At 51.7% G+C, this 13,485-nt stretch overlaps 1 protein-coding gene across 1 annotated transcript in view; it reads right to left on the bottom strand.

Annotated features, from left to right (window-relative positions):
* Positions 1-3,432: 3,432 nt before the first annotated feature.
* FRMPD3 (FERM and PDZ domain containing 3) overlaps positions 3,433-13,485 on the bottom strand; it is an 89,558-nt gene continuing 79,505 nt past the window's right edge. The window contains exons 15-16 of the mRNA XM_029929681.1: positions 8,977-9,798; positions 3,433-7,342 (exon numbers count right to left, since the gene is read on the bottom strand). Coding sequence (XP_029785541.1) covers positions 4,326-7,342; positions 8,977-9,798 — 3,839 coding nt within the window. The 3' untranslated portion in view covers positions 3,433-4,325. The remainder of the gene's footprint in view (positions 7,343-8,976; positions 9,799-13,485) is intronic.

Here is a 13,485-nt window from a genome sequence, read left to right as displayed (position 1 = left end):
TTATTTCCTCTTCTGACTCCATGGAGGATCTCCTCCTTGCTCCAGATGCACACCCACAGTCTGGCTTCCAGTCTATAGGATGGGGATTGGGACGCAGTTCTTACTCTCATCCTAGCTGCTGTTTGGAGGAATTTGAGCCCAAGATACACATTGATGCCTTTTTCCACTGCTGGCGGTGGATCCCTCCCATGCCCCTTTGGCAGGAGGAGTTCTGGCTGAGGCAGGTCCTTCCAATTCATTTCTTTTGTTTTTAAGTTTATTTATTTTGAGAGAGACAGAGTTAGCAGGGGAGAGTCAGAGAAAGAGGGAGAGAGAGAATCCCAAGCAGGCTCTACACTGTCAGTGCAGACAGAGCCCATTGTGGGGCTCAATCTCATGAAATGTGAGATCATGACCTGAGTCAAAGTCAAGAGTCAGTTGCTCAACTTAGTGAGCCACCCAGGCATGCCCCCCATCTTTTTTTTTAAGTTTATTTATTTTGAGAGAGAGATACCTTTCAATTCATGTCTGATGAAATTGCCTATTATCCATAGTGCCTTGACAACATCTTGGGAAAAAAAATGTGTCTCTGCTAGGACCATGGGCATCCTGGGTCCATGTCAAAAGCATGAACCCATTTTCCTTTATATATATATAAAATATTTAGAGAGAGAGAGAGCACGTGCATGTGAGCATTAACTGGGGAGGGGCAGAGAAAGAGAGAGAATCCCAAGCAAGCTCCATGCTGTCGGCATGGAGCCCCATGCGGGACTTGATCCCACCAACTGTAAGATCATGCGTGACTTGAGCCAAAATCAAGAGTCAGACGCTTAACTGACTGAGCCACCCAGGCATCCCCTGTTTTCCTTTAACTGGCTGCAGTCAGAAAGCAGGAGTTGGGCTCTGGGGACTCAGGTCTGGTAGGGGGTGTCTGAAGAGCATCCACGTCAGGCTCTGACTCAGGCTGAAGATGGCAAGTAGATCCTGGTGGGAAGATGGCCTCCCCCAGTGCTTCTGGATACTGCACAGAGGTCCTGGGTCCACAGAAAAGGAGTCCACTGGTCACCTCAGGAGAGTTTCCAAAGTCTCTGGCATGTAGTTTGTGAAAGTCCACTGAGTTAATGGGACACTGGATGATTGACCTCACTTCTTCTTTGATAGGAGGAGGCCAGGCTGTCCAGCCTCGTCCAGTTGCACGGGATGTACAGAGGTCTGCGAGGGCTCTCTCGTGATGGTCATCTCATGCAACACTCATTCATTCTGCAAATCGTTATTGAAGACCTACGGGCAGGGTACTGTGTGGATGGGTGGGTACCAAGGGTATAGAACCAGAAGGAGCTACCAGTATAGTGCAGGGCAAGGGGGATCCCAAATTTCTGGACTGTCCAGTTACGTCATTTTAAGTGGTAGCAAGTCTCACTTTACATTGGCACTGCCTTCCACTGAGTCCCGGCCTTGGGGTTGTGGGATACTACCCCTGGCGGGGAACTCCCAGAAGAGTTCTGTCAGTGGGGCTAGGTCTATCCCTGCTAGGGCCTCCTGCATGCAGAGGGGGGCTCTCGCTGCATCTTTTCTGGCTCCTCCTCTGTGCTCTGCTCCCAAATCACTTGGCCCATGACCTGTGCAGACGTGAGAAGAGGGTCTGTGTCCAGTCTTTGGGAGGAAGTGATTAATCAGGACCACAGTATGCAGTTGTATCATTTGTGCACCCAGCCGACAAGGCCAGTTGGGGCTGGATGGAGCTGAGATGATGAAGCCATGTGTCCATAGGGCTAGCATCACCCAGAGGATGATTTTCTTTCTAATTCAATATGGGGGTGTGTGTGGCAGGGAGAGCACTTATCTAGTTGGCACGAATGTGCCTCATAGGCTAGTGGGGACCCATGATTACCAGCAGAAAGTAAGAGAACAGGAGAAGCAAAGTCATTTCTCTCCATCAGGTAACTCTCTCTGAAAAGCCAGAGAGGCCAGGCCTGCTTAGGGTCCTGCTGCTCCTATCCTTTTGAAACACCTCCCCCGCCCCCAGTAAATTGCCAGTGGGCATCACAAGAGATTCGCAACAATAACAATGCAGTCAAGCTACACTCTGAGGCGACTGGGAACATTTCAGAGGGAGAGGCGGCATTTCTCAGTTCCACCCTGAGAGCTGGCCGAGAACCCTTCTGTCTGTCCCCTAACTCTCAGGCCATCTGGTGTACTATGCAGAGTGCACTGTGTTTCTGTCCCCACCAACCCGGCCCGTGCCCCCTTCAGCTCTGACGTCACGCCCAGGGTCAAGAGAAAGGAGTACACAGTATTTCAACTCCAGTGACCACTGACAGGAGCCTTCTAAGCAAGGTCCTAAGCTCTCGTCTCTCACTGGGGCCCAGGTAGGTGGGAACAGAAGCTAGGGAGAGTGCTCGGCGAGTAGGGGTGCACCACCAACAAGAACTTGACGACACAAGGACACCCACAAGGAGGCACTGCAAAGACTTAGTGGGATAATAAGATGAATAGATTTAATCGTTCTTGTTTGAAAAACAAGACATAAGTTAGTATATATATATATATAATTTATATATTTTATGTAGTATATATACTATATACAGACATTAGAAAATGTGTCCTCTCCATGAGGCTGAGGGAGAGGTGAAGGATGACGGTGAGATGACACAGGCAGGGCCTGAGTGGCGAAGGTGCAGGATCAAGAAGTTGGGAGAAGAGGAAGACCACCACAGTGCTCAGGCTTGCAGTGGTCATGGGGGAAAAGGGGTTCCCCACTGGCTGCATCTCTGGCCCATTAAACAACTTGGTCCTGTGCGAGGAGAAACAAGGAAGGGGGGTGCTGGCTCCTGCAGAAGGAGCTCCCCTAATCCTTGCCAGGAGAAATCACCACTCGGCGTGGGTGGGGGGGACTTTATTGTGCTGGGCGGGGGTTAAGCACAGTGTACATCTTTATAAAACTCACGTAAGAATGAGAGATTTCACACCGACCTCTCACGAAACGATGAAAGAGAGGCAGACACAGGGCACGAGCGTGTGGCAAACAGGGAGATATGGAGAGGCGGACGAGAAGCAATCTATACAGAAGAAACATTGGCTTTCTTTGTTCCCTACAGGGGGACCTTTGGTAGGGACTCCGTGTCTTCACTCCCAGGAAGGTTGGGGAGGGGGCGGTGGGTGGCGGCAGCAGTAGATGTGTGTCAAAGAGGATGCTAAACAGTGTGAATTCCCTTCCAGAAGATTCTGGTGGGGGGGGAGGGAGAGAGAGAGAGAGAGAGAGAGGTGCAGGACTGCACCAGGTAAGGCGCTCAGCTTCTTTTCTTAGAGAGACAAATCCACAGGGTCAATACACAGCCAAAAGCATATACTCAGAATTAAGATATCACGCTAGCTTCCAGAAGTTTAAGATATAGTCAACGACGCCCCCCACCCCTCCCCCATCCCCCCTCCCCCCACCCCCCCCATCCCCAATCCGTAGCTAAGTCAAACTCCTAAGGACAGTCTGTCTGGTAGATGTTGAGAGGAACCGCATGCCTGTGGCGACAGCCCCAGCGCTGGGCTGGACTGGGCCAGGCGGGCTCCGAGGCCTGCGCTAGGTCTCCCCAGGGCAGACGTTTTCACCAGGTACCTTATCCAGAACAAGTGGGGTGACCCAGATGCTTGCTCCCTAGTGGACTGAGCCACCCTGCCCATTAGTGAGGGACAGGGCACTTTGGGGATGGCTGGTGTGGAGCTACTGGGCCTGGGGTGAGGGCTCCCAAGCCTCCCAGCCTCTTGGGCTGGCTGCAAACAGCCCCGAGTGGCTGTTTTCTGCAGACCTGTCACCTGGGTGCAGGGCCTCTAGGGTGGCGTCTGCCAAGTGAGTGTGAGCCCATGGTGGGCGGGCACATCTGGGCTGAGTGCCCTCTCCCCTCTGCTGGGCACTGTGCCCTGGTGCTACTGCCACTGCTCCCTGGAGGGGAGCATGTGCCAGGAGGAGCTCGAGGCCTGTGGGCTTGCCTGCCTCAGGCCCTGGCTCCCCGGGGCCCCAAAACGGAGCAGGAAGGTGAGCTTGATGTCACCTGTCAGCCCTAAAGAAGAGATAAATTACAGCTCTGCGGCAGGCAGGCGTAGTGACGAGGGGCCTTGGCCCTCACAGTGACGACCAGAGGCCAGGGAAGGGGTGAGGATACCCAGGGTGGCAGCTGTCCGGAGCCCTCTGGGACATCCTCAATCCGGGGAGTTTCCACTCCCTGAAGACTGAAGGCTCTCGGACCCTGACCGGCCCGGCGGACACATACACTCACCACAAGATGCAAAGACCACAAAGCTTAAACCTGGGGCTGTGGTTAGGGAAAGGGAGGGGGCAGGCCTGGGCGGATGCCTTACTTGATAAGGGTTTTTAAGGAGTGGGTGAATGTGCTCATAACAGTCGCTGACGTTGGGGAGCCTGGTGGGTGCCCTGTAGCTGCTGCTGCCTGCTGCTGCTGCTGCTGCTGCTGCTGCTGCTGCTGCTGCTGCTGGTTAAGGTTCCGGGTGGTGGACTCCTCAGCGGCACGCAGTAGGAAGGTGTAGTTCCTCACCACCTCTTCTACCTTGGCCAGCAGCTCTTGGCGCTGGGCCTCAGAGTGCACGATGAACACCAGCCGCACAAAGGTTTCAATGAGGCTGCTCAGCACCTGGAAGCTGCCCGTGATGGCTGCCAGCATGTGAGTCGGGCTCTTGTCCACGTTGGCCACGCGGCGGCAGGAGGCCCGGAGCTCCTTGAACTTGAGAGCCAGCTCGAGCTTGTACTCAGAGATCTGAGAGACGTAGGGCTTAGGGGCGCGAGCCTCGGGGCTGGCCACGCACTGCCGCAGGACTGTCAACAGCTCGTTGGTGTCCAGCCGGGCAGCCAGGAAACCGTCAGGCAGGCCGTAGGCATGGGCCCGCAGGGCATTGATCTTGGCCAGGCTCCCTTCAAAGGTGGACCCCCGTAGGTCAATCTCTTGGGTGCGGGAGACCTCGGGGCTGCTGCTGCTGCAGGTGGTGGCATCTAGCACCTGCAGGGTCCTGCTCACCACGGGCACCACCTGCTCATCCAGCTTCATGCCGGGCAGGATCTTCATGGGGATGGAGTAGGAGAGCTCGTCCTTGCCATCACTGGCATCATCTGCCATATCACACTTGCGGTAATAGAAGCAGTAGCGGATGGAGCAGCACTTGCTGCTCTCACTGTCCTCGTCCAGATCAGCAGGCTTCCGGTACACCTCTTCCGGCAGTGAGAACACGGCCATCTGTCTGGGGCCTTTGGTCTCAGGGGTGACCTGGACATATGAGGGGTCTCCCAGGGTCGGTGACTCCAGTGACTTGTTTTTGGGACACAAGCCTAGGGGGAGGCCTGCCTCTATCTCCTTGGGCTCCCTGGGCAGCATGCCCAGGGGTGGGTGTGGGTAGACGTCCGAGGTCAGAGAGGCCCTGTCACCCTGGTCCAGTTCGTTGATACTATAGCGGCGCATCAGTTTCCTATAGTTGGGGGCTCCCAGACACTCGCCCCCCGAGGCACACGTGGTCAGGCAGGACACACCGGTCTCGGGGTCCGATCGGCACTCTCGAGATTCCAGGCTGGTGGAGCGGATGCGCCCGATGGTGGTGGGGCTGCTGAGGCTCAGGCCTGGGCCAGCCTCTGGCTGCCTCTGGGTTGGGGTGACCCCCTCCCTCTCCCTTCCCCGGAGGCCAGGCACTGGCGTCTGGGGGGCCTGGGGCCGGCTACCCCGGCAGATGCGCTTGCAGTCACAGCTGCGCCTCTGCTCTCGGGACATGCCAGGCCCCTGCTGCACCGGGCTGCTGCGCAGCTGACAGCTGCAGCGGCCTGGGGCCGGGGGCTGCAGGTACTCAGTGCTTGGCAGCTCCCCCTGGCTTGGTGGCTTTAGAAGCTCCTCAAGGAACTCTAGCTCATACTGCTTCACCTTCTGCAGCTGGGCCTGCCGCTCATCGGTCTCCTTCTTCTGGCGGGTCGGGAAGGTGGCAGAGAATAAATTGCGCAGCCGGAAGGGCCCTCGGGACGATTTGGGCTTTGCAGGGCCCTTGGGGGCCGAGTGGGCTCCATCCAGGGTTGTTTCGAGCTTCCTGGAGGGCATGGTGCTCACCTGCCGGCTGGTAGCCTGGGGCCTCAGTGGGCTCTGGCCTCGAGGGTGGCAGCTGGGGCTCTGGCCTCGGGACTGGCTGTTGGGGCTGTGGCCTCGCGCCTGGCAGCTGGGGCTCTGTAGAGCCATGGCGTAGCCAGCTCGGGGCACCAGGCTTGTCTCCTCTATCTTGCTGCTTTGGGGCGTGCCCTCCAGCTGCCCCTTCTCCCCCTGGCTGGAGACGGTGCCCTGCTTGTGCAGGGCAGGCTTAGCACCCTCGGGCCCGGCCTTGCCCACCACCTCCCCTATGCATGGCTTGCTCAGTGACTCTCGACTCACTCGGGAAAGGTAGCTTTTAGGAGGGAAACTCTGAACAGGCAGTCTGTCCTCTTGTGGGGAGAGTTGCAGGCTGTCAGCCCGGCTGCCCGTGAGCACCCTGGAGCCAGAGGAGACCTCTGGGCTCAGCTGCTGCTGGGAATTCCGGGACGTCTCTGGAGCACTGGGGCTCATTTTGAACTTCAGATTATTACTGGCACTACCGCTCATCATGCTAACTTCTGGCCTTCCCATGTTGACCTCAGGCCTCCCCATGCTGGCCTCTAGCCTTCTCTCCCCACTGCTGGGAGGGTTGCCCAGGGCCCTGCCAGGGGCAGGGAGGCTCTTGGTGTGAACCACGTGCTGTAGGGCAGCTGAGATGATAGCTGGGGTCACGCTGCCCTTTGGGTCGAGGATAAGCTTGGGGCTCAACCTGACTTCTTTGGGCAGGTTCTCCCTTAGCTCAGAGACCTGCTCTTCACTGAGGGATGGCGTGGTGGCCCTCAGTGACATCTCCAGGCCTGCCCTACTGGGGCCAGGCCCTTTGTCCTCAGGAACGGGGGGCAGCAGGCTCAGATTCTTCTGCTCACTAAGCTGTGGGGACAATGCCGGGTGCACTGCCAGGGCGTATGCTCGCTCTCGCTGTGGTTGGGACTCTGCCTGGGGCAGCTTCCTCCGAGCGCCAGGGTGGCCGGGACTCTGGCCTGTGACCGCTGGCTGCAGGGATGGGTTGGGATCCGGGCGCCCAAGAGAGTAAGGGGCCGTGAGGACAGCCTGGGCTGCACAGCTCTGGATCCGGAAGGGCAGGTCCTTGCGAGCCAGGAGGGTATCCTTGTTGAGGTGCTGGGCCAGGAAGTAGGTGGTGTTCTGGTGCTGCTTCATGGCCGACATCATCTCTGACATGTCCGTGAGCTCTGAAGAGTTGGTTTCATGGCCTGAGTCCAGCGATGATTCAGGGGTGATTGTGGCCAGCACAATCAGACCTGGAGGGACAGGGAGAGGGCTTGCTGCACTTAGTCCAATCGCATCCTTTTTCCAGCCATATGTAAAATGTCTGTGGGGGCCAAGGGCAGCCAGCAGCATTTCAAACTGGGAAAGCCAATCAGACCTAGGGGAGGAGGTGGGGGTGGGTGGGTGGGAGGAGGCAGTGGGGTGGTACTGGGCTGAGGATGGGAGGCGTGGAGGGAAGGGGCAAAGGGAGGCAAGCTGGGAGAGCGCTTATGAAGGGTGGGAATCCGAAAGAGCAACAAAAAGGGCACATAGAATATCTGCTGGGCAGTCTGATGGCAAATTAACATGCACATCACATGCAGAACAACATGCTAATCACCACTATTTTTAGATTCAATAGCGAGGAAATGTTTGTTAATTGTCCTGAAGAGGGCTGGCAAAGCATCATCCCCCACTATCTGGCCCTTGTCATCTGGCCAGGCTTTGCAGTTGAGGCCCTTTGGCCTGCGCTTGTCCCCTCTCTGCGGACCACAGGGGCCTCTAGCCTGGGAGCAGCTAGGGCTTGGAGCTCCAGACTTGCAGCCAAGAGAAATGCCGGCCCCGGGGCGGGGGGAGGGGGCTAAACACATGGGGGCTGCCTAACACCAAGGATACCTTTTCATACAGAAAAAGTAGGGGTTGGTACTTTCCCTGGTCAGCCAGGCTGCCTCTGATCCCAGGCTCTTCGTCTTCTCTGTGCACACCTCCCTGCTCCTCACATGCCTTCTCGTGCACCTTACTCCTCCCTGGGCCTTTCATGTTGCAGTGGCATTTACCTGTTCTCTTGAAGGTGGGTGTGTACGGAGGTGTGTATTGTGAATATGGGTGTATGTCTGACACGTGTGCTGGTCTACAAGACGGATGTATGCGTGTCCGTAAGGAGGACTAGCATGCATGTTGTATGGCTCTCCCACCAAATAACTGCTAATAACAGCCACTACTCACAGATTGATAATAATAGTTCTACTCCTTACCGTGTGCTAGGCAGTGCTTTGCACGAATGATCTTATTCAATGCCCACAACATCCCTACGTGACATGGCTGTTGTCATCAAACCCATGTGAAATGAAAAAAGTGAGGCTCAGAGGGGATAAGTGCCTTGCCAAAGGTCACACTGAAAGTGAGTGAAGAAGCCAGGACGTGGGTGCATCTGACTGGGAGCTCATGCTCTTAGGCAAGATCAAGACCTCAGCCCTGAGCAGTGACAGCTGCTGGCTCCCCTGATCCTGGGTCACTAGGTGGTAAGTTGGTCGTTTTGTTTTTCTTCCAGTCATGTGCATGGTGGATGTTGTCTGCCTGTCTTCTAGATCTCTCACAATTTTGCTCTGATCCTCCATTTGGCCTGGCTCCATAGCTGTCACGGCCCCAATCCCTGGGGCCCATCTGCAAGACATTTCCAGAGACGGAATGGTGAGAGCCAGAGCTCTAGGTGGAGCTGAGCAGCCGGTCCCTGATGCAGCATTGTGGATCCCCTGACCCTATATCTGAGCTATACCTCTGGCCATCCACCACCCTGGCACACCACGGTGACTTCGAACACTGCTTGGGAAGAAGCAGTATCACCTGCTGGCCCTGCCTGGCCAGGAGAAAGAAGGGGAGGCAAGAGGGAGGAGGAATGGGCTGTTACCTGCGGTCTGTGGGGGTGGGGGGTGTGGTCCATCCTCTGAGGCTGCCAGGGCTTCCAGAGCCTGCAGAGTGGACACCAGGGCATCATCTAGCTCCTGGGCATGATCTCGAACTGTCCGGGTCTGCACGCTGTCAATCAATGTCACTGGAATCTCATCGTACAGGAGCCCACGCAGGTGACGTCCTTGCTCCTGGCTCTGGGCTGCCCGGCGCTTGGGGTCATCTTCATCAGAACTGTTGTCTCTGAAACCGGGAGGTGGGGCGGCAATGGCAGGCAACAGCGAAGTGCTCTCATTTTCCTCCTCCTCTTCCTCCTCGCTCCCAGGTGGTGGAAGGGACATCAAGTCTACCATATTGTCACGAGAGGAGCCAGGCCTCCCACCTTTGCGAGGGCCCAACTGCTCCTGGAGTTTGGCTTTGCAAGAGTCACAGTAGAAATTCAGGGCTTCAGCCCCAAGGGAATTATCCAAGGTGTAGGACCGGGCCCTGCTGGCACAAGGCTCATGGTCTAGGCTGGCGGCATCCAAGTCATTGGGGATCACTTCATAACCTTGGCCAGAGCTTTTGGATGTGGGATCAGACTTGGTCCGGGGCCTGGTCTCCTCAAAGAAGATTAAGTTCTCGTTGACATCTGTCCGGCTTTCCTGCTCCTTCCTTTGTTCCCGCATGTGGAGGTAGCAAAAGCTGACAAGCTCAGAGTCGGCTGGCGGGGGCGTGCAGCGGCTCGACTTCCTAGGGCTGGTGCCCACGCTGCCCACATAACTACTCTCCTTTTTCCCCAGGTGGCCCCCAGTGACAGGGCGGTGGGCGCTGTGCATGTAATCTAAACCCAGAAAGAGAATCAACGGATGAGCCGTGGTGAGGCTGAGCTCCCTTGGCATTTTTTGGTGTGCGACTGGATGGCAGGTAGTGACAGAGAGTGTCACCCAGCTGTTAGAGATTAGGGGAAGGGGCAGCCATGTCGCTGCCACCCCTGAGAGTAGAGTGAGTAGAATTGAATGGCCTGGGCTGCTAACAGCTCCATCGCCTCTGAAATGCCTCTGAAATGGAAACCGGCATGTGGTGACTGGGGAGGCGCTGGGCACCGTGGTATCTGGGTCCAGCTGGACTCTTACTTAACATGGGTATGTCTGGTCTGAAAGTCAGCCGTAAGCATACTTAAAGAAGTAAAATTTGTTTTACATTCCCTTTGCAAGTGTCCCTGCCCTTGTCCCCACCTTTCTCAGAGCCTTTCCAACCCCCCAAAAGTGCTCTATTCCTCCTATGTTATGTTGGATCTCTTCTAGCAGGAAGGAAATATTGGACAAGTTGCTCATGACAAGTTATTTGTGCCTTAGTGGGAAGATGCAGAACCAGCCACACACAATGCCCAGAAATTTGCATTTCAAAGAGGACTGTCAGGGAAGGACCCAAAAAGAATAAAGCTCTACTAGTAGTATTTGAGGCCTCTGAACCTGTGAAGTATTTGGGAAGTATGTGGGGATGTTCATCTGTGGGAGCAGGGTGGGGGGGTGCATTCTTACGATTCCTCCAATCTCGTTACTTCTCTGTATTCGCACAGGGCCAGCCTGCCTGCTACACATACGTGGGGTAAAGTGTTCTAGCCAACAGCTTTTAATGATGGTAGGTGTGCACATCTGAGAATTATCCATGGCAAATGCTTTTTCTCTAAATGGCTTCTCTCTCTCAGACTGTTTTGGGGGCCCTTCCCCATGTTATCTGTGAGAACATACTCAGACAATGCCAGTTCATTTTGCCATCAGCAGATAGAGAGGCAGATGGTGAGCAAGCACTAACTTCAGCTAAAGTCATCACACACGATTCCATTTAATCCTCACAGCAACCCAGCAAGGCAGGTGCTGTCACTCTCCCCAGTTTACAGAGCAAGATCCATTTGGTTATGCGACATACCCAAGGTCACCTGAATCCCAAATGGCGGCCTAGATTTGAGCCCAGGTCTGCAGGACTACAAAGCCCATGTTTTTAACCACTGCCCTATCCTTCATTGTGGTGTTCAAGATGCTAGAAAACAAGACTTAAAACTACCTTTCTGTTTCCAGTTTGACAGGGTCAGTGTGTCAGTATTGCTGTGAACTAGAGCTCGCAACCACCACAAAAGCACAGTGCTGGTATCTCACAACAAAGTCCCAAAACAGATGAAGCAAAACCTGACTGAATTGAAAGGAGACCGCAATAACTGGACACTTCAATAGTCCACTTTAAATAATGCATAGAACAACTAAACAGATGATCAACAGGAAGTAAAGGACCTGAACAACTATAAACTAAGTAGACATAATAAAAAAAATCTATAGAACATGCCACCTAACAACAGCAAAATATACATTCTTCCCCAGTGCACCTGGAATGTTCTCCAAGACAGACCATATGTTAGGTCACAAAATAAGCTTCAATAAATGTAAAAGAAAGGAAATCATGCAAAGTATGTGTTTGGGGGGGGAACACAATGAAGTTAGAAATCAATAACAGAAAGAAATTTGGAAGCCTCACATATATGTGGAAATTAAATAAAACATCCCTAAATAACCAAAGAAGAAATCATAAGGCAAATTGGAAAGTATTTTGAGATGAGTGAAAATGAAGATACAACATACCAAAACTTTTGGGATCTAGCTGAATTACTGTTTAGAGACACATTTATAGCTGTAAACACATACATTAAAAAGGAAGAGATTTCACATCCATAGCCTAACCTTCCACCTTAAGAGACTTGCAAAAGAGAAGCAAAGCAAACCCCAAGGCAAGCAGAAGGAAAGAAATAGTAAAGTATAGAAGACAGAAAAACAATTGTGGAAATCAATGAAACTAAAAGTTGGTTCTTTGAAAAGATCAATAAAATTGACAAACATTTAGCTGTAGAGACCAAGTAAAAAAAATAGGAGATTCAAATTACTAAAATCAGGAATAAAAGGACCATCACTACTGATTCTACAGATATGGACTTGATTATAAAAAAATTATAAGTAAGTTTATGACAAAAATGTTAGATAACCTAAATGAAATGGACAAATACCTAGAAATATACAATCAAAACTGACTCAGGAAGATAGAAAGCCCAAATAGGCCAATAACAAGAAAAGAAATTGAGTTAGTAATTAAAAGCATCCACCCTAGGGGCGCCTAGGTGGCTCAGTTGGTTAAGCATCTGACTCTTGATTTCAGCTCAGGTCACGATCTCACAGTTCTATGAGGTTGAGCTCCATATGGGCTCTGCACTGACAGTTCAGAGACTGCAGAGAAAGAGGGAGACTCTCTTTCTCTGCCCCTCCCCTACTCATACTCTCCTCAAAATAAATAAATAAACTTGAAAAAAAAAGTATCCACCCGACCCCTACTAAAAATCAAACTCAGGCCCAAATGTCTTCACTGGAAAATTTTCCCAAATGCTCAAAGAATTTCTATAAATTATTCATAACCCTTCAAAAAAAAAAGAAAAAAAAAGAAACAGAAAAGGCTGGAACACTTCACCACTCATTCTATAACATCATATTACCCTGGTATCAAAACCAGACAAAACATCACAAGAAAACTACAGAGCAATATTTCTTATAAATACAGATACAAAGTTCCTCAACAAAATACTAGCAATCTGAATCCAGCAACATATAAAAAGTATTATACACCATGACCAAATGGGATTTATTATGGGAATGCAAAGTTGGTTTAATACTCCAAAAATCACTTAATGTGATATACCATGTAAATAGAATAGAGGACAAAAACCACATGATCATCTCAATAGACTCAGAAAAATAACTTGGCAAAAGCCACCACCCTTTCATGAGAAAACTCAAAAAGTTAGCAATAAGAGGGAACTTCCTCAACATGATTGATTATCTATGAAAAACCCATGGCAAACATCATACCTGGTGGTAAAAGACTGAAAACTTTCCCCCTAATATCATAAAAAGTCCAGGATTTCTGTTTTAACCCTTCTATTCAACACTGCACTGGAAGGTCTAGCCAGGGTAATAGACAATGAAGTGAAATATGAGGCATCTAGATTAGAAAGGAAAAGTAAAACGATCTCTATGGGCAGATGACATGAACATGTGTAGAAAAAATCCCAAGGAATCCACAAATTATTAGAGCTAGTAAGCTCAGCAAGGTTGCATGGTAAAGGACAAAACAAAAATTCACTGTGTTGTTATATAGTAGCAATAAACAATCTGATAATGAAATTAGGAAACAATTATATTTACAACACCACCAAAAGGAATAAAATAGGTATACATTTAACAAAAGAAGTGCAAGACTTCTACAGTGGAAACTGCAAAAATTTGTGAAATTAATTAAAGATTTAAATAAATGGAAAGAGAGTCTATATTCATGGATTGGAAGACTCAATTTGTCAACATGGCAGTACTTCCAAAATTGATCTACAGATTCAACACAGACCCTTATCAGGATCCCAACACACTTTTTGTAATACTTGACAAGGTAATTCAAAAGTTCATATGGAATCACAAAGGATAGGGAGTAACTAAAA

This window comes from Suricata suricatta, chromosome X (assembly GCF_006229205.1).
Source record: "Suricata suricatta isolate VVHF042 chromosome X, meerkat_22Aug2017_6uvM2_HiC, whole genome shotgun sequence".
Taxonomy (NCBI): domain Eukaryota; kingdom Metazoa; phylum Chordata; class Mammalia; order Carnivora; family Herpestidae; genus Suricata; species Suricata suricatta.
This window is presented reverse-complemented; position numbering and strand designations above follow the sequence as displayed.